Genomic DNA, 22939 nt, shown 5'->3' on the forward strand with positions numbered 1-22939 from the left:
TACAGGCTGGAGGTACGTCGGCTCAGCTAAAGGCACCATCGATCTCCTTTCACGTGGATAGCTCGCTCAAGCAGATGCTAAATTAAAGGACTCCAAAGCCATGTTGGTTGTGATTACTATTAATTCTCTTACATATTTATACAACCTCCACTCATTTATTATGTCATCTCGTGAATGGTATATTTATCTAACTTAAAACTATAGACGGATGTCTTAAGTGCTAGATCATGAATAAAAATGTTATAGGACTATGCATGCATATATATAGGAAGATTATGGCTTTGGTTTTTCCCTTAGAAAAATATTATAATGCTCCGGAGATTGGTAATTATTAGTTGACACCGAGCAGGTATAGTGTAATCAATTACTATAACGTTACGAATCAGCTGGATTTGGTACAAAGAGAGCTGCAATTCACATCAGACATGCGAAATGTGGTACCACATGTCTGACAAGATCACATTCAAAAACTTCAAGCACTAGCTGAATTAATTATAGGGACATGAAGAGTGAATATGATTAACGGAACGGAATAAGCAATATTTTTTTTTTTTTTTTTTTTTGAAACACATCTTAATTAATACCATAGAAAGAGTTAGGTGTTGGCCATTAAGACTTCACACTCTACAAGACCTTGCTTTGCTAGAGCATCTGCATCAGCATTCAAGTTTCTAGAAATCCAACCAAAGACCATAACATCAAAAGACCCAGAATAATCAACGATATCAGCCACAATGCCATAGATTTCTAATGGAACTTCACCACCGCTAAGGGCTTTCACGAGTTGTAGCGAGTCCGCCTCACACACCAGTCGCTTGTGTCCCAAGATTCGAGCCTCTTGGATTGCTTGGCGCATAGCCATAGCTTCTGCTGTAAGAGCTGAACCCACCGAGCTCCCTGTAGAAAAATTAGCAACAACAACATCATGTCTTTTGATGGTCCAACCAAAACCCGCTAATTGCGTTGAAGCTCTCCAAGCAGCGTCTGCTCTCAAAACGGAACAGTTCGGTGGGAATGGTTCTCTAAGGTAATTCTTTTGTTGTGGCTTAGCTTTTTTGTCTTGTGCTTCTGTCCATTCCTTTGCCATTGTAAGAGCTCTGGTGATGGTTTCCTCCTCTGTTATATGCTTATCCGAAAAACAGAGACTGTTTCTTGAGATCCAAAGTTGCCACATGATCCAAGGAGCCAGCGGTCCCGCTGCAAGTCCTGTAGGGGGGAGACACATCTTTCCACATAGGGTCAGCCAAACCTCCGGCAAATCTAGAATTCCGCTCAAATCCACTTCCGGTGACACCGGTAAGGCTTCCCACACCTTTCTTGCATACGGGCAGTGGATGAAGAGATGATTTATAGATTCAAGAGTGTTACAGCGTTTACACCGAGTGTCTACAGCAATGTTTCTGATCGCCAGTTGTTCCCCGACGGGTATGGCATTATGAAGCACTTTCCATAAGAAGAGCTTAACTTTAGGAGAGGTATTCAGCTTCCAGACGCTCTTGAACCAGTCAATGTCCTGCATCTCATTCACTATAGGATTCTCTCTCTCCCGAATCTTCAGAGCAACTTTATAGCCTGATTTGTTAGTGTATTCTCCCGTTGCAGTTCCCAGCCATACCCTCTTATCCGGTGCTCCCGAGAGGCTTGGTTTGATAGCCTTGATTTTCTCCTTTAGGTGGGGAAGCATGTTCTGTATTTTTGCCTCATCCCATTCGTTAGAGCCTTGCAGGAACAAGTCAGAAACTGTTAGATTCATGTCTGCTTCTCGAGCCGGCCCCATTGGTCCTTCCTTTTCCGTCAAGCTCAGCCACGGGGAGTACCAAATCTTAATAGAGGTTCCATCACCTACTACCCAGCCCATATTCTCAGCCATTAGATCCCTTCCGATCAAAATCCCCTGCCATCCATATGAGGCTGATGACTTCTTTGTACATTCCATAAAACCTTCATCAGAGCAGTACTTCCCAAGTAACACTCGAGCTAAAAGAGATTCATGATTAGCTAGAATTCTCCAGCTTAATTTTCCTAGGAAAGCATCGTTAAAGGCTTGAAAATCTCTAAATCCCAGGCCTCCAATATCCTTTGGCTTAGCCATTTTCTCCCATGAGGTCCAAGCTATCTTTTTCTTTCCGGTTCGATCATCCCAAAAGAATCTCGTCACTTCGGTTTGGATTCTTTTACACAGAGAGACAGGAAGTTTGAAGGCTGTCATGGCATAGGATGGAATGGGAGATAAGACATTTTGCAGCATCGTCATTTTCCCGGCTGTAGATAGGAATCTATTGGACCAGCGGAATAAGCAATCTAACAACAGTAAAATACTACCTAAAAGAAGCAGCCTCGATTTCTTATTGTTGCTTCTCCTATGCACTTTATGATTACTTCTTGTCAAAATTTTGATTTAATAAATACTGTTAAAGTCGTACATACATTGTTTGAATGATAGTAATAAAAGTAACATTAGTGTTCATGTACGTTGTCTTAATGGAGATGACGTTTGACAGAGATTATCATGTGTCGCTGATATGTTCGAGATAGCTCTTATGTTTTACTCATGTTTCGAGCTAACTAAGTCAATCAATCAGCCATGGTTTAGTAATTTGGTCAAATTAAAACAGTAGGGTTCGAGAGAAGTCTAACTAGTCGCATCGACGTAGACAACAAATTAAGATGCTGACATAATTGAGTAGCGATAAGGATTTAGTGGAGTTTATAAAACTGTGCATTGAGTTTTTATCTTTTAATATTGTGGGATCCAAACCCAATAAGGCGAACCTGGGTTCAAATCACACCGACCACACGGATATGAGTTATTGCTTTCAACTCATTTGAATGCCCAGGAGAGGGTGTATCCGTGGACTGTACCTCCACCCGAGGGTTAGGCTTGTGTCATCATTGACCCGGGTTTAACCATTTTTTCAGTCAAAAAAAAATATTGTGGGATCCTTTCCAATTCGTCTAGTAGTATCTACAAACAATAGAAAACAAAATGAGCTCACTTTCGAGCATTCTAGCTATGTCGGTAACGTGGCAAATTAAGTCTTTTATTTATTTTTTGTTTATTTTCATTTGCCCTGTTTTAAAAATATCAATCAGATCGACTACATGCAACAAACAGCAACGAGCTTTCCTTTTCCATCGTCCCTGTTTGGCCACGATGTTTGAGAATTTTCTAGTATTACTTTTTTTCTTTTTTGAAGGAAGTGTTACTTTTTTAGGACTAATATTTCTTCAATTATTTTCTTAAAAAAATTTGGTTCCTACCGGCGACATGTAAGGTTGAAGTTGAGTTATAGTATGTATTGTAAATTGATGTAAGAAAAGATGTGATAAAAACTGTAAATCTATATATAAATTTGAAGTGAAATAAGATTTACTATTTTACTAAAGGCAGATATTTTTATTATAAATTTCAGTATAATGTTTTTAATAAAGTAGAAAGATATAAACATATAACTAATTAAGTATTTATTAAAAACAAATAAAACATTAACCTATTTCAAAACTAAATAAATAATAATAGTTTTGTTTTAATATATATAAAAGTAAAAATTTGACAGAAAATAAGTTACAATATCACTAAGGAAATAAATTTAATGAAATAAGAATAACTTATATAATTGGAAGTTTGGAACAATCTAAATAATATTTTGAATTTACAAAAAAGGAAACGCAAATGTAAGTCAGAGCTCTTGTGTGATGTTTTTTAAGAAATCTTATTTTCAGTTTTATTTTAAACATAAAAAATAGCTAAAACTGTAACTCGACATGTAAAACACTCATGATGTTTAAGTTTTGATTTAACAAATATTCAAAGAATGTAACTCAAGTTTGTAACTCAAACGTAATACATAGTAATACAAACTTTAAAGTAAAAATTTAAAACTTAATACATAATTGAAAATATTTTCGAGTTATTTACGAATTATACCTTTAATTAAAGCTAAATAACCAATCAAAGCCTTTAATTACTTTCTTTTTCTTCTTTTCAGAGCTTAATTATTTTTTCTGCCTTTTAAGATATATATTTGAATTTGACCAAGCAAGTATTTTATGGTAGCCTAATCCACAGTGCGAGTAAAAGGTAGGGTTCATCCACCTTTCCTGTTCACGGGAAGCAGGAGAGTGTGTGTGTTACACTGTTTGCAGATTTAACTTATTGCCCAAGAAAAGTTGACTTGTCAAAAAATGGGCGTCACTGTAAACGTCATTTGGTGGCGACTTTTACATAAAAAAAGGCTACCAAAGTAGTTGGATGAAAATATCGCATTTCCTTCAAATAAAATATCAGATCCAAAGAAGAGGAGGTTGGAAGATTCTTTCTTTCTTTCTCTTTCAAATAAAATATCTCTACGTAACCACAGAAAAAAAAAAAACCTACTGTGACTGTCTTGTTGGTTTCTAGCTCCTCAAATGGAAAGAGGAGGAGAAGAAGAAGAAGGATCCCATCAGCAGCAACATGGCATCTGCGACTACTGCGAGTCATCGGTGGCTCTCGTCTACTGCAAAGCTGACTCTGCGAAGCTCTGTCTCGCCTGCGACAATAAAGTCCACGTCACCAACCAGCTATTCTCGAAACACTTCAGGTCCCTTCTCTGCGACTCCTGCCACGACTCTCCCTCTTCTGTATTCTGCGACACAGAAAGCTCAGTGCTCTGCCAGAACTGCGACTGGCAACACCACACCTCCTCCTCCTCACTTCACAGCCGCAGACCCTTGGAAGGATTTTCCGGCTGTCCTTCCGTGACCGAGCTTCTAGCGCTCGTGGGCCTCGATGACCTCACTGACAAAGCTCTGTTCCTTCCCCATCCCGGTGGATCATCGGATCAGACCCCTCCGCAGATCGTTAGCCTTAACGACCTGGTTGCTTCGGACGGGTCAAGTCACAATTACCGGGCCATGGATGTTCCTCCTCTTCCTAAGGTATATTGCCTTTTTTATATAAACAAAAACAAAAAAAATTATGTTTCTTTTAGTTCGAAACAGATCCTCTGTTTTTAGCAAAAAAAATAAAATAAAAAAAAGTACCGAATCCTCTGTTTTTTTGAAAATTTATTTCTCTATTATAGAATCGCCATGCCACCTGCGGGAGACACAAAGATGAGATGATCAGACAACTCCGTGAACTATCAAGATCCGAGCCTAGTTGTATGAAATACGAGACCCTAGATGCTGAACTCGACACCTCCGGATTCCTATTTCTAGAACCGGGAAACGATTTGTTTTCTTCTACATTTGAATCTCAGGTATTATTTATTATTATTATATGTGTTTCTTGGCCCAGCTTAGTTTTGGTGGTCTTTCAAATTAAAAAAAAAATCCTAACTTTTTAAAAGGTGAGTGGACTGAAATGGTTAGAGGATCAACAAGCAGACTATTATCTGTATTCAGATGATAATAATGTGAACCGGGGAGGCTGCACTCAACAACAAGAAGAACAAGAGTCATCGCCGGTGATGGTTCCGGTTTCCACTAGTACTACAACAAGGTCGACACATGAGATCAATAGTCTTGACAGAAACTCTGCTCTCTCTCGCTACAAAGCCAAGAAGAAATCTCGAAGGTAATCTTCTTAACCTAACTCCTCCTCCATCTTATTCTTAATTTAGAACACATGAAAAAGAAGACACTGGGGTTTGATCAAATGTCAGGTACGAGAAGCACATCAGATATGAATCGCGGAAAGTTCGTGCAGAAAGCAGGACAAGGATCAGAGGACGTTTCGCTAAGTCAGATCCATAATATAGATAGTTGAGTATGATAGCGAGTTTGTGGGAGTGGGTTTGCTTAGTTTCGTATCAGGTATTTGATTGTAAATGTCTCATACAGAAACCAATCATGTTCTTGTATAAATCGAAGCATTATAATGAATATATATGTCTACTATGATTAATAATTGAGTCAATTTTTAACCAAGGAGCCACACATGTATCTCTCCTTCTACTGTTTTGTTGTTCTTGTTTCCTTTTGAATACACTATATCTTCTGTTTCTAGGCAACCAAACTTGTTATATAAGAAAGAGAAAAACTAACATAAATGATTAGACTATCAGAGAGATGAAACCATAGTACTATAATCGCAAACGAGTGAGATAAGGGAATAACAACAAACACACAATCTACTGTCTTGTCGGTTTTGAGTATCTTTTTCTCTTTGTATGAGACTTTGGCAAGACTACCTAAAAACACACTGTACTGCTTGGACAATGAAGCCTAAAGACAATCTTATATTACCAAATACAAGATAGCATGTTGGAATGATTCATTCACGGCAATCTGGTAAGGCAAATGGTGAAGGCCTCGATGGCAGAGATAGGGTACATGTAAACTATTTGAGCATGATTGATTGATCATCTTCTGAAACCCATTTTGTATGGGATTGTCTCCGTCCGTATAACGAAGCCCATTTATGTTGGAGGGAAAACGATGGATTCAGTTACTGCATTCGTATATAATGGGCTTTTTATGAAGGAGAGGGAAAAATACTCATGCTATTTCCTCTGTTTAATGGGCTTATGAGACCGAGAATCTACGAGTTTGATAAATATACATATACGTATTGATTGCCGTGAAATCTGGATTTTTTATTTTCTTTCTAAAAAAGAGGATAAATTTCGAATCTGTGGATTCTTAAGCGGGCGTGGACACAGAGACAATTCAAAATTTGAAAACAGATTTACTGTTATTCGCATTACTCTACTACTGTAATAAGAACGGGGAGAGGCTGTACGATAGACAAGAAGAGTCTTGGATCGAAGAAGAAAGAAATATGGTTGGAGGGGAAGAAGAGAAAAGGAGATGGTGGTGGTTCGAGAGTCATCACAAGACGACGACGACGACCTCTAAGCAATCGCAATGGCTTCATTCCACACTTGCAGAGCTTGATTCAAAGACAAATGCCATGTTGTCGCTAATCGAGGAGGGTAACGCAGATTCTTTTGGGCAGCGTGCGGAGACTTACTACAAGAAACGTCCTGAGCTTATCTCCTTCGTCCATGATTTCTATCGTGCTCACCGTTCCTTAGCCCACCGTTTCCATCACCTTAAATCATCCTCTTCCTCTTTCTCTATCGACCACTCTCTTTCCGATGATCCCCATTCCGAGATTGAAGACCCTGACGAAGAAGACGAAGACGACCAGGACCAGGGAAACGCCTCCTCCACTTCCAAACTGGAACAAGAAAGGTTGAAGCTGATCCAAGAGAGTGAGGCTCTGAGAAGACAGCTGTTAGAGAAAGACGAGGAGAAGAGAGAGGTCATCAGGCAGCTTTCTCTTGCTGTTGAGACCCTCAAGGACGAGAACTCGAGTCTCAAGAGACGTCTTCTTCTTCTTCTTCTTCCCGGTGCGTCTCGCACTCTTTTCCATCTCGACTACAAGTTCCTCGGGAAGCTGTTCTACATTTGAAATGCGCCATCATCATGGTAACAAGGAAACTCTTTCTATGCCTCATTATACCTCATGAGCATTGGCTACAATACTTTCTTTCTTTATGTGTTTGATTCACCCACTCTTTTTTTTTTTTTTTTTTTGTAAGATTGAAACATCTTTTGTTTCGTGCTGTATTTGTAACCTGGATTAGCGTAATTATCCTCTACCCCACTTAATGCATCTCTTATTTGTTCAATCACAACAAAGCAAGCCACAGTTTCAGATAGCCACATGTGAGATACACTCTTACAGTATTACTTATAATTTGGATCAATCAATTTGAGGCACAAAACCCATAACACAAGTTACAAGTAGTAACAACTGCACTAGCCAGCCAAATGGCAGGAGAGTACTTCATGAGCAATTTTCATTCATACCAACAATTAATAGAAAAAGGTATATAATATCAAACTACAAGGAAAATACATTGTCAACCTCTGTTTTTAGTGATTAACTAGAGAATATTCAGAAAGGTAGTAGCTGCAGCAGTATGGGGAACACAAGAAGCAGAGAGGGTTGTGACCAGACCAAAGAAACAGAGGAAGATGCAGGCAGAGGAGACCCCACCGGAGAAGTGTCTAGCAGGGGATCACGAGCCACAGCATCTGGGTTTGGTGGACTAAGGCTTGATGGGATTGTCGGCATCTCAGAAGATTCTGACGGAGAAGGAGACATTTCGCTCGAACCTGGAGTAGGGAACAGAGGAGATATATCCGGAGACATAGCCTCCAGAGGAGGTGAAGCTGAGAAACTAGAAGGCGCTTCGGGCAAAAGCGAAGGTGCAGCTGATATGGTGGAGAGCTGAAACCGTAGAAGCTCGGATGTTGAAGTGTGCAAACAGAGTGAGAGAAGGGTGAAGGCGACGAACAGAGAGACGCCCATGGTTTTCTTTCTGTGAAAGTGTCTCTTTCTCTCTGTTTCTGAGAGACCTTAAGAGGTTAAAAAGGATATGGGAAAGCGAAGTAAAAAAGGTATACAGCTATAGAGGTGGTAAAAGACAAGATTGGTTGGTTTGGTTGTGGACCTTTTTGTTAGGGGCAGAGCACATGAAATGTGGATTTGTCGGGTTTTGATTTGTGTCGGAGTGTTTGTTTTGTTTTGAAAAAAAAAACAAAACAAGTAGAGAGACCCGTGAGTGCTAGCTTTAACTTGTTATGCCTTTCTATTACATTACTGCAAAAAATCTTAAATTCAGTTAAAAAGAAAAGCAGTGATTGTCAGGTAAATGTAAGAGCAGGCATTTCATTTCTCATAAAAAATCAGATATATTGGAAATGTATATAATATGTTGACTTTGTCATAATGCCAAATTTTCTATCAAATTCAATCTCGTATAGAATGAAGTATAAACTTGGAAAAGGTCCTTAGGAATGAGTAATGAAGCTGAAAGCTTTCCCATATGTTGAAAAAGTATGTATCTCATGTTGGAGACGATGAGCATTTGTCAAGGGCTTGCCATATCTCCTACCATAAACTCTGATTAGGATCGCGCCATTAAGCCATGCCTTGGAGTGCTGATAAACTGTCTTTGATTCGGACATGGGAGGGAGTAATCAAGCGGGAGGAAGCAACCACGGACGGATTCAGAGGCTGATCACACTCAAATGAAAGAAGTAAAATGCTCTGCCATTATTGATTGATTTGATTTGTTGCGGTGGAGAGATGGAATATTGGAATTTAACGGTGGTGCATGTGCATCATCATGCATTAAGGAGGAGGGAGAAGCATGAATACGGCGAGTTTCTTCGGCCTTTGAAGCTGCTGGATCTACGTTTTTAACATCAAAGGGCAGCCCAGAATCAGATTGTAATATTCCATTCTATGGGCTTATTAACTAAAACAGACCCACATCTCTCTCTCTCTCTCTCTCTCTCTCTCTCTATTAACGAACGTAACAAGAGAGAGAAAAGGAAGGAGAGAGAGTGGGGGTAAAATAGGAAGAGATGAGCAGCAGCGGAGGAGCGACGCAGGGACCGCACTCGCTCGCCTTCAGGGTGATGCGACTCTGCAAGCCTTCTTTCCACGTCGATCCTCCCCTCCGTATTGATCCTTTCGATCTTCTCGCCGGCGAGGATTTCTCCGACGATCCCTCCTTGCTCCAACGCCATCTGTCTTCTTCAGCCGACGCCGTCGACTCCGATCTGAGTTACCGGAACAGGTTCATCATAAACCAGGCAACGGATCCAATCGGTCTATCAGGTCTTCTCCTACTTCCGCAGTCATTCGGGGCGATCTATCTGGGAGAGACCTTCTGTAGCTATATAAGCGTCAACAACAGCTCCACTTCCCAAGTTCGGGATGTTACCATCAAGGTCCCTCCTCACCTTCCTTCTACAACCTACATATTGCTTATTGTTTCACTCTGCTTGCTTACCTTCTTCTTCTTCTTCTTCTTCTTAGTGTAGGCAGAAATTCAGACAGAGAGGCAGAGGATTCTTCTTCTGGATACATCCAAATCTCCTGTTGAATCCATAAGGACTGGTGGCCGCTATGACTTTATCGTTGAACATGATGTTAAAGAGCTCGGAGCTCACACGTCTCTCTCTTTCTCTCGCTCTTTGTTTTTTTTTTCTTTTTCAATTACTCCAATTCCAATTCCTATATTCCTTTTTTTTAGGTTGGTTTGCTCTGCCTTGTACAATGATGCTGATGGTGAGCGTAAATATCTTCCCCAGTTCTTCAAGTTTGTCGTTGCTAACCCTCTCTCCGTCAGGACCAAGGTTACTTTCATTTCACCATTTCTTTTATCTCCTCTCTCTCTCCACGCTTGTCTCATTGTTGCGCCTTCTTTTATCTGCAGGTTCGAGTTGTAAAGGTATATATAATGTTCATTTCTCTGACTTTTTTTTTAGGTGTTTTCCTTTCCTTTGCTTCTTAATATATCTTTCACCCCTCCCAGGAGACTACTTTTCTTGAGGCTTGCATTGAGAACCATACTAAATCAAACCTCTTTATGGACCAAGTTGATTTTGAACCTGCCAAGCAATGGATTGCTCTCAGATTACATGATTATGATCATCTTCCCCCAACCAGGTCTCACACCACACTCTTTTTCATGGTGTTACTTAATCATGTCTCTCTTTATTTCCTCATTCCTCACTCTCTCTCTCTGCCTGTCAGTGATCTTGGTGGAATAATACCTACTCCGCCCGTTATTATCCGATCTGGTGGCGGTATCCACAACTATCTCTATAAGTTAGTCCCATCTGCTCATGTTTCTGGGCAATCCAAATTCCAGGCAAGTAGTATCCTCGGTAAATTTCAAATTACTTGGCGCACCAATTTGGGAGAACCTGGCCGCTTACAGACCCAACAAATCCTTGGCGCTGTAAGTTCACCTTCTTTTACTATCTGAAAACAATGAAATGCATATGTGCTACTCTTTTTTCTTGTCCTCATTTTTGACACCAATTCTTATGAAAAATCATCATTAGTTTAAGTATACAGACAGCCTGGAGAAGCCTCAATCTTAGTTGGTCCCAATTAGAACAACTAGGAGAATCGCTTTGCATTGGTATAATCATTACGTAACAGTGTTATACTCACCACCTTGCTCTACATATCTGAGATGATCGTTCGTTTGCTTGATCCAATAAATTTCATTATAGTGGAAACAAACTAATGCATTATTTCTATTATCTCGGCAAGTGAACACTTACTTCTAAACACTTATCTTAAAGCACGTTCATGAAATTCTCTCTATGTACTTGTACTCGTCCTCTGTATGCTCATGCTTCAGCTTCTCGCATCATCTTACCAACTTCTTTCGTTGTAACACCTTTTTTTCTTCTCAGCCAGTCAGCCGCAAAGAGATTAATATGAGAGTTTTGGAGGTTCCAACTGCTATACACTTAAATACACCCTTTTCGGTAATATAACTGTTTTTTATTCCTCTCTCTCTCTTTCTCTGATGTTTTTGTAATGCCCAAAAGATTGGATTTGAATTATACAATTGGTTTTGAGCTGAGCGTATAATGATATGCTTAGGCATCCTTCAATCTCGCAAACCAAACTGATAGGCAGTTGGGACCCTTCGAGGTTTCACTATCACAAGATGAATCACAAATGGAGAAGCCGGTTGCCATTAACGGTCTGCAGAAACTGGTATCTTATCTAAACATTCTTTTCTTTTCCCCTATTGTGTCTGCCTATTGAATGCATTTAGAAACTTTTTGTAGTATAAAAAGTCACCATAAACCCATCTAGTTAGTCTTTTAGATTACACTCAATAGTGTTGAGTTCGGTGGCAGAACTATGAATCACATACTGGCTACGCAATGGGTATTGAGCCAAAACATAACATGGCTACTAGTTGATGTGATTTTGCTTCACCGTTGCACCTTTGTTTTTTTTTTGGTGTGGTACGAAGGAAAGTCACACCGTTGAAACTTTTGCAGATGTTACCAAGGCTTGAGGCATTTGGATCCAAGGATTTCCAATTGGTATGACAAAACTGACAATCTCCAAAATGATCTCAAAGAACCTTCACCGATTTTGGAACCTTTTTTAACACGGAATGTGTATTTTACAGAACCTGATCGCCTCCAAATTAGGAGTCCAGAAAATAGCTGGGATCACAGCCTTGGACACAAGAGAGAAGAAAACATACGAGCTTGTTCCAGAGATGGAGGTTAGTGTACTCCTTACTACTCTTTATCTTTTTCTTGGTGATTCCCCATAATTAATTTGGATAACAATTTAGTTGTTGTGGGAAAATTGTACTGCAGATATTTGTAGAGGCGGACCAGTAATCTTCCGGGTGATTGTTATTCCACCAAAGGTCTTGTGATTGCAACACATTTGTGGCATTCAAGTTTTTTTTTTGTTTTGTTGATTAGTGTTAAAAATAAATTTGGTTTAGATGGAGAAAAAGAAGTAAACGGCTCTCAACCTATTGTATCTTGTTGCAGATTATTTGTTTTTTTTTTATTTTTATAATTTTTTTTTTGAACCGATATTAATTTTTTTTTTTTTTATAATTGATTGAAAACTATTTGTTGTTTGTAATTTGTTAATCATGTCTGCACCTCCTATGAAGATTATATTCTTGGAGTGACATAGAATTACAATGTTGGTAGTTCTGATTAGGTTTCTATTCAATTAAAGAAAGTATTCAAATATTGGTTTAAGGGAGCAAAAAGGAAAATATTAGAAATAGAAAAAAAATGATAAGAAAAAGAAAAGAACTCTGTGTTATCACTTATCATGTAACATATGGCTAATCTTATTCACATATGACAACTATTTCATATTTGGAAGAGAAACAGTCAGCCTAATTGGTTAGAATTTAAAAGAATTTATATCAAACATAAAAGAGTGTTACCATGAGTTGAAAAAGGATAGATAATAACAAAAAATTACAGTAAATAGGGGATGGGGGCAAATAAATGTACTCCTTCCATTTCAAATTATTTGTGGTTGTAGGATGTAATTTTTGTTTCAAAATAAATGTTTTTTCAGTTTTCAGTGCAAATGTATTAATTGACACTATTTTTTATTCAATTTTTCTATTGGTTAAAATATGTTAGGTGTATTGGTAATGATATTTTTATTTTGAAAGTATGTTAAATTAAATGTAGTACTATTTTTCTTAATTAGCATTGGCGGGAGAGAGAGGAGGGAGTTTACTAATTCCAGTCTCTCGCTAGCAAACCCTAAGGAAGGGAAGGGGAGAAGAGAAGAGTCAAACAAAAAACATTTTCGACAGGGACGAACGAACGAACGAATCATGGAAGGCGCAGTGAGTCTCCTCCTTTCACTCTCTTCTCTACTGCCTTGCTTTTTAATTAATTTTAAGATGCTTTCGAATTTCCCAATTGAAATTTGGTATGCGGTGTAGAAAAGGAGGAGAGATCCGGATCAGGATCAGGATGAGGATGACGACAGCGGGGGAGGAGAGAATCAGGAGAGGAGCGGAAGCCAAGAGCAGAGTCCTGAGCTCGAGGATGACCAGGAAACCCGTCCTCCTCACTCCAAGCGTAGTCGCACCCTTCCTCCCCATCAGAATCTCATTGGTAATTTATTGACTTATCCACCAATCCACCAAACCACTGTTTGTTTGACTAGATCGTGCTTTCCTTGATTTTCTTTCTCTAACAGAGGTAGTGAAAGGGAAGGTGGATCTGATTCCAAAAGCAGTGAAGATCTGGGTTGAAAGATATGAAAACTCTCCCAACCTTGCCACCGCCGAACTCTTGTCCATGCTCTTTCAGGTACAAGACTACTCATTTTCCTCTTCCTTTTCCTCTTCTTATCTCTCACTAGCCCCATCCTTAATTTTTTTTTTGTAGGCTTGCGGTGCTAAATACTCCATCAAGGAAGACCTTCTTGATGAGACTGACGTCGATGATGTTGTCGTTTCCCTTGTTAATCTTGCTAGATCCGTATGTATACTCACTCCTCCCTTTTTTTCTTTTTTTTTGTTTCTTTACCAAATTTCCTAATTTTTTTCATTCCTTCGCCTCTAGGGGGAAATTGAAGATTATCATACTTCCAGAAAGAAGGAACTCAAAAACTTCAAAGAAAATCTTGTTTCTTTCTGGGATTCTTTAATTTCCGAGTCCCAGAATGGCCCCTTGTTTGATAAATTCTTGTTTGACAAGTGCATGGACTTCATTATCGCACTCTCTTGGTTTGTCTTCCATTCTTTTCATTACACCCTTATTATGCCCTTCCACATTTTTATATTCATCCTTTTCTACTTGTATTGCAGTACTCCACCTAGAGTTTACCGCCAAACTGCTACGCTTATGGGTCTCCAACTAGTCACTTCCTTCATTTCTGTTGCCAACACTCTTGGTTCCCAGCGTGAAACCACCCAAAGGCAACTCAATGCTGAAACCAAGAAAAGACCTGACGGCCCTCTTCTTGACTCCCTTAACAAAAGGTTGTCTCTTACTCACCACCACATCACTACTTTGGAGGACATGATGCGCAAAATTTTCACTGGGTAAGCATCCATATACCCTCACCTAAGTATTTAGTATTACACCCGCACATACAAATCTATAATCCTTTTCTTATGTGACTCTTGCTGACCAAAATCATTATTACATCTTATTCGAAGCTTGTTTGTACACCGATATCGAGATGTTGACCCCGATATTAGGATGTCATGCATTCAGTCTCTGGGTATTTGGATTTCTTCTTATCCTTCCCTTTTCCTACAAGATCTCTACTTAAAGTATCTTGGATGGACGCTTAATGACAAAGTAAGCTCCTTTCTTCTCTCTTCAAGATTGCTAATTATGTATATTCGTAACACGCACTGATCTTCTCTCTGTATTCAACTATCGGAGATTGCCGGAGTGAGGAAAGCTTCTCTCCTGGCATTGCGAAAACTTTATGAGATGGATCAAAATGTCCCCACTCTTGGTCTATTCACTGAGAGATTTTCCAATCGAATGATCGAGATGGCTGATGATGTTGATTTGTCTGCAGCTGTATGTGCTATAGGGCTTGTAAAGCAGTTGCTAAGGTAATACCCTCGATATATTTTTCCCTACCAAAGCTATGTTGGAATGCTCTGCACTAAAAGTTGATCTTTTGTTGTCCTACAGACACCAGCTGATTCCTGATGACGACCTTGGCCCTTTGTACGATTTGCTTATTGATCAACCCCAAGAAATTAGACGTGCCATTGGAGAGTTAGTGTATGACCACTTGATCGCACAAAAGTTCAACACTTCTCCATCCAGTCTTACAGGTTTTCCCTTCATGTCAGCCAAATTCTGAGCACTATGATTTTTTTTCTCTGAGAACTTGGTTCACAGCTATCACATCCTATTTTTCAGGCCATGATGATTCTTCCTCTGAAATCCATATCTTTAGAATGTTACAAATATTACGGGAGTTTTCCACAGATCCAATCTTAAGCGTTTATGTAATTGATGATGTTTGGGAGTACATGAAAGCCATGAAGGTAGATCTAAGAGAAATTCCTACACTGTTACACGTTCATTATGCAGTTGTGTACCTACTATTCACTGTTGCATTCATTGTATCATCTACATGATGCTTCTTTTCTTGCAGGACTGGAAGTGTATCATCTCTATGCTTTTAGATCAGAATCCTCGGACTGGGTCTACTAGTGACGAAGACTCAACAAACTTGGTCAGACTTCTGTTTGCGTCAATTAGAAAGGCTGTTGGAGAGAAGATAATCCCTTCAACGGATAATCGAAAGCAGTATCACAGTAAAGCTCAGCGAGTAAGATTCTGTCTTTGCTCTCTCTGAGAAATTTTCTTATTGTGCCGATGATATGACGTCGCAAAAGCGCGAGTCCATATACCAATTTCTCTATTTTTTTTCTTGAACTACACTATGAGGGATAGCTGCACTAAAATTTACTTATTAGGCACTGTGTTCCATTTTTAGTATTTTTACTCTCTTTTCGCTCTTGATTATGAAAATGACATTAATGTTTCAATGCTGTGAATAACAGGAAATGTTTGAAAACAACAGGAAAGATATAACGGTTGCAATGATGAAGAACTATCCCCAACTTCTACGTAAATTCATGGCTGACAAAGCGAAAGTGTCATCTTTGGTGGAGATTGTTATGTTTATGAAACTTGAGATCTATTCTCTTAAACGACAGGAGCAGGTGGCTAAAAGCATTTTGTTTCATATAGGAAGCTCTTTTCCTTGTTATCGACCCCTCTTAGTGAAATTTACATCTTGTCCTCTGTTTCAGAGTTTTAAGGCCGCCGTCCGATTAATTAAGGATGCGTTTTTCATGAACGGGGAGAAGGAAGCACTTAGATCTTGCGTTAAGGCTATAACATTTTGTGCCTCGGAAAGTAAAGGGGAACTTCAAGATTTTTCCCGTGGGAAGCTTAAAGATCTTGAAGATACGCTTTTAGATAAACTTAGTTCTGCAATTAAAGAGGTCAAGGTATGTTCTACTTCCTTTGCCGATTATATTTGTACTCTTTTTTACGGATGCTACCTTACATCCGTTTTCTGTGCAGGATGGAAATGATGAATACTCCCTCCTTGTAAATCTGAAAAGGTTGTATGAGCTTCAGTTGTTAAAGCCTGTTCTTGGTGAGAGCATGTACGATGAGCTTGCTATGACGCTCCATGATTTCAGAAATTTGGACGAAGAGGTGGTCAAGGAAATTCGTTTAGAGCTCTTACTATATCTTTTGTTTGTCACTCCCTCACATCTTTAATGAATCGTTGCTGGTTGGTTGCCTAGGTTATCTGTTTTCTCCTCTTGAACATGCATATGTACGTGGTGTGGTCTCTGCACTCCGTCGTAAATTGTGAAACTGTCTCCGAAGCTTCATTGTCTACCCTTATATCAAAACGCGACATCCTGTTTGCGGAGCTTTCTTACTTTCTAAATGGAGTTGAGGAATCGAGAAAAGTTGGTAATCAGCTAGCTCTCAGGGTAAGATGATTTGACGTTCCGATGTAATAGACACATTTCCTTTAGTATATGTGCTTGTGTCATCTAGCAACGAGTCATTTTCGCGTAACGAATGAAAACTTCAATGCTGCAGATTTGTGCTTTACTTGCGGAAGAGTGGTGTCTTTTTAGAAAGTCAAATTTCGACTCTAGTAAACTTGAAATGTTAGGATATTGTCCAGAGAGTGTTATTCTCAAGAAATATTGGAAACTCTGTGAAGAAATTTTTAACACATCAGGTTAGTATGATTTGCTTTGATCGTTTCTTGATTTTTCCAAAAGACAGTACTTACTTTTGCTGGACTTTGAAACAGATGAGACAGATGAGGAGGATGAAAATAAGGAGTATGTAGCGGAGACGAACAGAGATGTTGCAGCCATTGCTGCCTGCAAGTTGGTTACTTGTGGTGTGGTGCCGAAGGTAATCTCACCATGTGCATTGACGACCATGCTGTTGTAAATATTATAGTTATCAATTATGAGCCATTTAGTGATTGATGTTTCTTTCTAAACAAAACCTATGTAACTTTTTTTTTTGTCTGTCGCAGGATTATCTAGGACCGGAGATAATATCTCATCTTGTTATGCATGGACCTAGTGTTACAGAAGTCATAAAGAATCTTATAACATGCTTAAGGAAAACAGAAGATGACATCTCCAATATCTATATGGAATCCTTGAAAAGGGTAAAGCTTTCTGCAGAGAATATGGAACGTTGATGATTATTTTAGGAAGACACAAAAGTTTAATATTCCAAGAAAAAAATGCTGACACTAAATTAATTGGGCAGGGATATCAACGGTATGAAAGCGAACTTTCTAGTGACGGTGGAGAATCAAGAGTAGAAAAAAGTCTTCAAGTGTGCCGGGAGCTTACTGGTCGGCTATCAGGAATGTATGTTGGTGCTGCTCGCAACAAACACAGATTGGAGATTTTGAGCGTGGTCAAGGAAGGTGTTGAGTTTGCATTCAGGGACGCACCGAAACAAATGTTATTTCTGGAAGTTGCTATCCTTCCATTTGCAATGAAACTCTCAGTGCCGGACATCATTGACATGTAAGAGACTGGCAAATTCTTTGAGCTATTTTGAATAACAAAAATAACCTGAACTGTGTGTTCTTGTTTGATTGCTGAGCAGTAAGAGGGAGGTTCAGGGGCGTATAGTGCATGTTAATACAGATGAAGACCCCAGCGGATGGCGTCCTTGCTTCACCTTCTTAGAAACATTGGAGGAGAAATGCTTAAAAACCGAGGATGTACAAGGTATGTTATGTGCACTACTCGCACATCTTCTGATTGTTGAATCATAAGCCGACCAATGAGTGTGGTCCGAATTCGAAATAAATGCTGAATGAATTGTTTGGGATTTTATCTCTAAAACAGACGACAAGGAAGGAGTAGCTGTAAAACGCAGGGGACGTAGGCCCAAAAAACGGGCTGAAACAGAGCGAAAGAGGCTGTTTGATGAGGAAAGCGGAAGCGATGAGGATGAATCCATCAGCGGTGGCTCTGACAAAGAAGACAAGGGAGATTTTGTAGACGAGGACGCTCCTCTTATTGAGACAATCAGATCGGCTGCAAGACGGAGGGCACTAAGAGGCGAACGGTCCAAGTGACAGTTTATTTGAAACTGTACTGCTATCAGTTTTATTTATATGTGCTTTGGACAGATCAAAGTGTTTCTAGTAATTCTGTTTGCCAACAATGTAGGAGAAACCAAACAAACCTTGCTCTCTGTTATATATGAATTGTAATCTAAGTGTGTGTTTTTTACCTCAAAGAATTTATTCTATTAGGTTTCCTTACTAGCTCAAAGAATTTGCCAGTCTTACATGTCAATGATGTCCGGCACTGGAGTGTCGTTGCAAATGAAAGGATAGCAACTTACAGAAACAAAACCTTGCTCTTTGCTCTTTATATGTTCTTTGAATTGTAATCAAGTCTCAACTAGGTAAATTATAGCTCTTCTCGCTGGGAAGGAAGTGAAGATGAAGCAAAAGGTTGTGTATGGCAAGGTCTCTTGGTTACGTCCGTTACCATCTCACAGAAGTGTTTGTTACCGTCATCACTTCTCGATCCTAAGCCAAGAACGGGAACAAACAATACACATTTTATTTTTTCTTCTTTTCTGATCCCTAACTATTTTTGTTTTATTTTTTTAAGCTGAATATATATATATATATATATATATATATATCATTGTTTGCTCTCCTTGAACTGAAGATAATCAGGTTCGAATTATAAAGTTTACCTTATCTAGCTAAGACAATTTCCCTAACCATTTTTGGATCATCTTTTTAGATATATATATTCTAAATAGATTTACACATAAGATACATTTAGGTGAACTGGACGATGGATGAGGATAAAGATCATTATAAAATTTGCGAAGTAGAACATGGGTCTCGAGAAGATAATTTATCCACTGCAAGTTGGCTAAAAAAGAAACTAAAATACTAACGTAAGAAATTAGAATCATTGCTTGGGATTGAGAACTAAGTCATCTTAGCTCGAGGTGCTATAGAAACTCGAGTCATAGTTATTGGTTTATGACTATAGCTTCAAAGTCAGAGCTTACCCAACTTTAAATATTTGTTTTAGTTTCCTTTTCCGCCCATTTCTTAAGATAAGTGAACTGAACTACTACTATATAAAAGCTAATCTGACAAAAACTAATGAGACTGCTCTTCACTCGTTATTTATACGTCTGGAGTTAAACAAGCCACAATGTCTTAACAGCAAAAGCAGACAGAACAAAAAAAAATCTGGAAATCGATGGGAAAGCATATCGGAATTCATGGTTAAAAACGCACACAACAACGTCCAAGGTTATATACATATAATTGAGATAATCTCAATTGGTGTAAATTATAACAGTCCAGAAAACGTGTAACATTTTTTGCAATCTATTTGTCTAGTAAGTATAGATATATATATATATATATATATATATAGATTAATGTTCACGCTTTGTAGTAATGCGTCCTCCAGGAGGCCTTTGTAAGAGACGGATTATTATATATAGTCGTCGTCGTAGCTCTCTGTTGTGTCTGTCTTTTTGGTTGTTCCTCGTCGACGTTAACAGCCCTGGCTTTTACAAGATCGACCTTCACTATGTGATGATCAGATGTTCCTTTGGAAGACAAAACCGAGTATGACCCCGGCACGAACTGGTACGGAGAATCGGAGGAAGCCAGTATGTAGTCCACACGTGTCCCGTACTTGCATGTGCCTTGCACACCTGCATGTCACATATATATATATATATAGACGTTAGGAAACGACAGTGGTTGACATAAAGTAGACGTGAGTGTACGTGCTTACTCTGGCCTTTGGCGACGACTACGACAGATTCGCATTCTCCAGCAAAGTCCTTGGCGTCAGTGTATTCTTTGCTCTTTAAGAACCTCATCACTTGGGCTTTTGGTATTGGCTTACCCATCTCTTGGTAATACTATATATATGCATAGCAACGGTATATAGTTAGTTACTAAATGATTACTTGTTGTACATATATAGATATTAATATGCTAGTTAATCATACCTTGACAATGTCGGTCCATCTCTCGGAAGAGTAATCGGATTCGTCGAGAGAATTGAGAGCGCCAGCAAGTATGTGTGGGACATCAGTTGATTGGATAATTGCATCGACTTGCTTCATTCTCCAATTCTCGTCCAAGTGATCTAGATGAGTGCAGTAAAATTCCACTTCCCCGCTCCCCGGAACATCAATGGTCGCCTTCAGTACATTCCTATGATCAATAAATATGTATATAAAACCCTGATTAATACCTACTACTTTTACTAAAATAATGCAATCAAAATTTTCCTTTCTTTTTGTTGAGAAAGGATCTATTTTTTTTTGTCATCTGATGTTTTAATATTTCAACCAAAGTTAACAACCCTTCACAAGGGAGATTACAGACAAAAGACCCTAAGACCAAACTAAGCCGGCGATTGAGGGACACACCAATCCCGGAGCCACAAGCCGGCGATTAAAAGAGATTACAAATCCCGGAATCAAACTGGAAAGAACAAAGCAAAGACATCTAACCAGAACATAAACTAAAGACCTAGGTGAAAAACATTACCAGAAAGGGTCTATCTAATGCATAAAATTTTCTCCCCCAAAAAGTAACGCGTCTTATAACCCCACCTTGGCAAAAGGTGAACAAAAGAATGCACACTACGTACGTATATTTTTCAATAGACTAATCTTAGACAAAAACAATAATAATAAGAATACCCACCACCTTTTTCGATGTCTGCCACCATTTTGATATTTTTTTTTAAAAAAGGATTCCTTATTTATTAAGTAGAGAAAAGGTTTTCCAATCAAGAGATGTTTTTCACAAGAAGTCAGTGAGACAGAAATACTATTATTATATATATTCAGACAAAAGCATATTGACATTTGAAGCTGTCCTTGAGAATTAAACAGCTGTTCTCTGAGAAGTTCCTTTCACAGAAAAAACTCAAGTGTGCATTTTGTATGTACATGTTTGTATGTATTATATAGACACATTGATACTCCTCGCGAGAAGACCATGACTAGGTTCTACTTATAGTGGTGGGTACAAAGTCACCGCACAGAAACTAATTTGTTTATCAAAGCATATGATCAAATGGCTAGGAGGAACCATATAAATATATTAAATAAAATCCACAGATTTAAGTTTCTATCCTTAATGTCGTATTAAAAAAAAAGAAAAATGAAGAGAGAGTTATAGTTTAGAGTCTTGTATTAATTAAATAATAACCTGAAATCAGTGTGGTCAAAGATCTTGTGGACTTTAGAGTTTTTGATGGGCCACTTGGAGAGAACTGCGTTGCCGTACTCAGGCGCCCAGCTCTCGGCAAAGACGTAATTCATGTTGAGGGCAGCCGCCAGATCGGAGAGGGGTCGCATTTGGTCAGACTCGTCCGCCTTCACGTCCTGAAGAGCAAGCACGTCTACGTCTAGCTCCATCAGAACATCAAGAACGGTTCTGGTGGAGGGAAGATCGCGGGAGAAAGAGAGAGCTGGGGAGTGATCCTCACGGAAACTGAGCTGGCGGCTAATCTCGTTGTAGGGGAGATTGATGGAGACCCTTAGCCTCGATTTAGCGAACCTCTCTTGTTTCATATTATTGTGAAGCGGAGACTGCTTAAGTATGCTCCTGGGACGGTCAAGGGTTGACTTGGAGCGGAGTGGGAGAGCAGTACTTAGTTCAGTAGAGTTATTGTTGGGGACGGCGGGAGCCATGGAGAACATAGCAGCGTTGAAGGTGGCGACTCTGATGGGTTTCTCAGGGTTTGGATGAATGGCTGCTGTAGAAGAAGAAGAAGAAGAAAACTCGTTGGAGGAGGGAGTGGGGTCATCACCGGAGATTTTGGCCTTCGGGATACGGCGGCGGAGGAAAGCAATGAGGTTCAACATCATCATCATCTAGAAAACCGGCGACCGCAGCATATAAGCTCGATCTCAAGTGAGGATAGTGAGAGAGAAAGAGAGAGATTAATTTAGAAAAAGGAAAGAAATAAAAGAATTGGTTTAGAATTACGAGTTTTGAGAATTTTGGAATCTGAAGTTGCTAAAAAGAGAGCAAGGAGCTTCTTGGAAATTGGTCTTTGAGCTTACGTGTGATATCATCAACTGATCATATACCCTTTGTATCTTTTTTTTCATATATATACTGGTTTTATAAACTCCAATCATTTGATTTCAGTCTTTTTATTTTTTCTATACTAAAATATACTTTTTCTGAATTAATTTGGACTTAAGAAAAAGAAGAAGAAGAAGCAATTATAGGCGGTATGGAGATATATAAAGGGGCAATTTGCTGTATAATCATAGTAGAACAAAAATAAAGAATATAGCCATACTTTGGAAACTGTGTCATTTTGACATAAAACTAGACAACGTAGTCCTTTGTCAGCGCGTAAGCGTGTGTATATCACACACCATAATCATATACTATTCTATTTAGAATATTGATATAGAATAGATTAATATTTTAACCATATATATTTTACCACATAGTTAGTCGACTTATTAGTATTATTTACTTATATATAAGGTTCAATGAAAATTATTTTTTCATCTGTTTCAATGCAGG

The 22939-nt window shown here is 38.9% G+C and overlaps 6 protein-coding genes across 6 annotated transcripts; 4 read left to right on the plus strand and 2 right to left on the minus strand.

Annotated features, from left to right (window-relative positions):
* The first annotated feature begins 4268 nt into the window (after positions 1–4268).
* LOC108807083 (zinc finger protein CONSTANS-LIKE 13) lies at positions 4269–5893 on the plus strand. The gene is made up of 4 exons (XM_018579325.2): positions 4269–4920; positions 5067–5243; positions 5334–5560; positions 5649–5893. Exons 1-4 carry the CDS (start codon positions 4411–4413, stop codon positions 5737–5739), a joined length of 1005 nt encoding a protein of 334 aa, XP_018434827.1. The 5' UTR covers positions 4269–4410; the 3' UTR covers positions 5740–5893.
* Positions 5894–6601: 708 nt separating this feature from the next.
* LOC108812988 (protein NETWORKED 3C) lies at positions 6602–7597 on the plus strand. The gene has a single exon (XM_018585401.2). The coding sequence runs from the start codon at positions 6767–6769 to the stop codon at positions 7400–7402; it is 636 nt and encodes a 211-aa protein (XP_018440903.1). The 5' UTR covers positions 6602–6766; the 3' UTR covers positions 7403–7597.
* An 83-nt stretch (positions 7598–7680) lies between these two features.
* LOC108812989 (classical arabinogalactan protein 26-like) lies at positions 7681–8587 on the minus strand. The gene has a single exon (XM_018585402.2). The coding sequence runs from the start codon at positions 8306–8308 to the stop codon at positions 7892–7894; it is 417 nt and encodes a 138-aa protein (XP_018440904.1). The 5' UTR covers positions 8309–8587; the 3' UTR covers positions 7681–7891.
* A 701-nt stretch (positions 8588–9288) lies between these two features.
* LOC108813060 (uncharacterized) lies at positions 9289–12433 on the plus strand. Its single transcript, XM_018585493.2, has 11 exons — positions 9289–9738; positions 9832–9962; positions 10044–10146; positions 10227–10241; positions 10326–10459; positions 10547–10754; positions 11221–11295; positions 11414–11530; positions 11824–11868; positions 11958–12056; positions 12154–12433. Exons 1-11 carry the CDS (start codon positions 9370–9372, stop codon positions 12175–12177), a joined length of 1320 nt encoding a protein of 439 aa, XP_018440995.1. The 5' UTR covers positions 9289–9369; the 3' UTR covers positions 12178–12433.
* Positions 12434–13009: 576 nt separating this feature from the next.
* Positions 13010–18642, plus strand: LOC108812936 (sister-chromatid cohesion protein 3). The gene is made up of 21 exons (XM_018585337.2): positions 13010–13166; positions 13266–13440; positions 13526–13638; positions 13717–13809; positions 13894–14057; positions 14139–14375; positions 14493–14637; positions 14725–14903; positions 14986–15131; positions 15220–15347; positions 15458–15634; positions 15870–16031; positions 16122–16322; positions 16399–16536; positions 16629–16823; positions 16936–17080; positions 17156–17262; positions 17390–17527; positions 17632–17897; positions 17980–18104; positions 18225–18642. Exons 1-21 carry the CDS (start codon positions 13155–13157, stop codon positions 18455–18457), a joined length of 3279 nt encoding a protein of 1092 aa, XP_018440839.1. The 5' UTR covers positions 13010–13154; the 3' UTR covers positions 18458–18642.
* An 862-nt stretch (positions 18643–19504) lies between these two features.
* Positions 19505–22545, minus strand: LOC108806835 (uncharacterized). The gene is made up of 4 exons (XM_018579036.2): positions 21602–22545; positions 20386–20593; positions 20166–20295; positions 19505–20082 (listed from the first exon to the last, which is right to left on the minus strand). Exons 1-4 carry the CDS (start codon positions 22267–22269, stop codon positions 19805–19807), a joined length of 1284 nt encoding a protein of 427 aa, XP_018434538.1. The 5' UTR covers positions 22270–22545; the 3' UTR covers positions 19505–19804.
* Between the last annotated feature and the right edge of the window lie 394 nt (positions 22546–22939).

The sequence above is a fragment of the Raphanus sativus genome, chromosome 6 (assembly GCF_000801105.2).
Source record: "Raphanus sativus cultivar WK10039 chromosome 6, ASM80110v3, whole genome shotgun sequence".
In the NCBI taxonomy this organism is placed as follows: Eukaryota; Viridiplantae; Streptophyta; class Magnoliopsida; order Brassicales; family Brassicaceae; genus Raphanus; species Raphanus sativus.

Coding starts and splice junctions, on each gene's coding strand:
- LOC108807083 (XM_018579325.2), top strand. CDS start 4,411: ATGGAAAGAGGAGGAGAAGAAGAAGAAGGATCCCATCAGCAGCAACAT. Junction 5,244..5,333: donor CTTCTACATTTGAATCTCAG/GTATTATTTATT, acceptor ACTTTTTAAAAG/GTGAGTGGACTGAAATGGTT. Junction 5,561..5,648: donor GCCAAGAAGAAATCTCGAAG/GTAATCTTCTTA, acceptor ATCAAATGTCAG/GTACGAGAAGCACATCAGAT.
- LOC108812988 (XM_018585401.2), top strand. CDS start 6,767: ATGGTTGGAGGGGAAGAAGAGAAAAGGAGATGGTGGTGGTTCGAGAGT.
- LOC108812989 (XM_018585402.2), bottom strand. CDS start 8,308: ATGGGCGTCTCTCTGTTCGTCGCCTTCACCCTTCTCTCACTCTGTTTG.
- LOC108813060 (XM_018585493.2), top strand. CDS start 9,370: ATGAGCAGCAGCGGAGGAGCGACGCAGGGACCGCACTCGCTCGCCTTC. Junction 9,739..9,831: donor TTCGGGATGTTACCATCAAG/GTCCCTCCTCAC, acceptor TTCTTAGTGTAG/GCAGAAATTCAGACAGAGAG. Junction 11,531..11,823: donor TTAACGGTCTGCAGAAACTG/GTATCTTATCTA, acceptor AAACTTTTGCAG/ATGTTACCAAGGCTTGAGGC.
- LOC108812936 (XM_018585337.2), top strand. Junction 13,639..13,716: donor TCTTGTCCATGCTCTTTCAG/GTACAAGACTAC, acceptor TTTTTTTTGTAG/GCTTGCGGTGCTAAATACTC. Junction 16,032..16,121: donor CTCTTAAACGACAGGAGCAG/GTGGCTAAAAGC, acceptor CCTCTGTTTCAG/AGTTTTAAGGCCGCCGTCCG.
- LOC108806835 (XM_018579036.2), bottom strand. CDS start 22,269: ATGATGATGATGTTGAACCTCATTGCTTTCCTCCGCCGCCGTATCCCG. Junction 20,296..20,385: donor GATGGACCGACATTGTCAAG/GTATGATTAACT, acceptor GCATATATATAG/TATTACCAAGAGATGGGTAA. Junction 20,083..20,165: donor AGTCGTCGCCAAAGGCCAGA/GTAAGCACGTAC, acceptor TGTGACATGCAG/GTGTGCAAGGCACATGCAAG.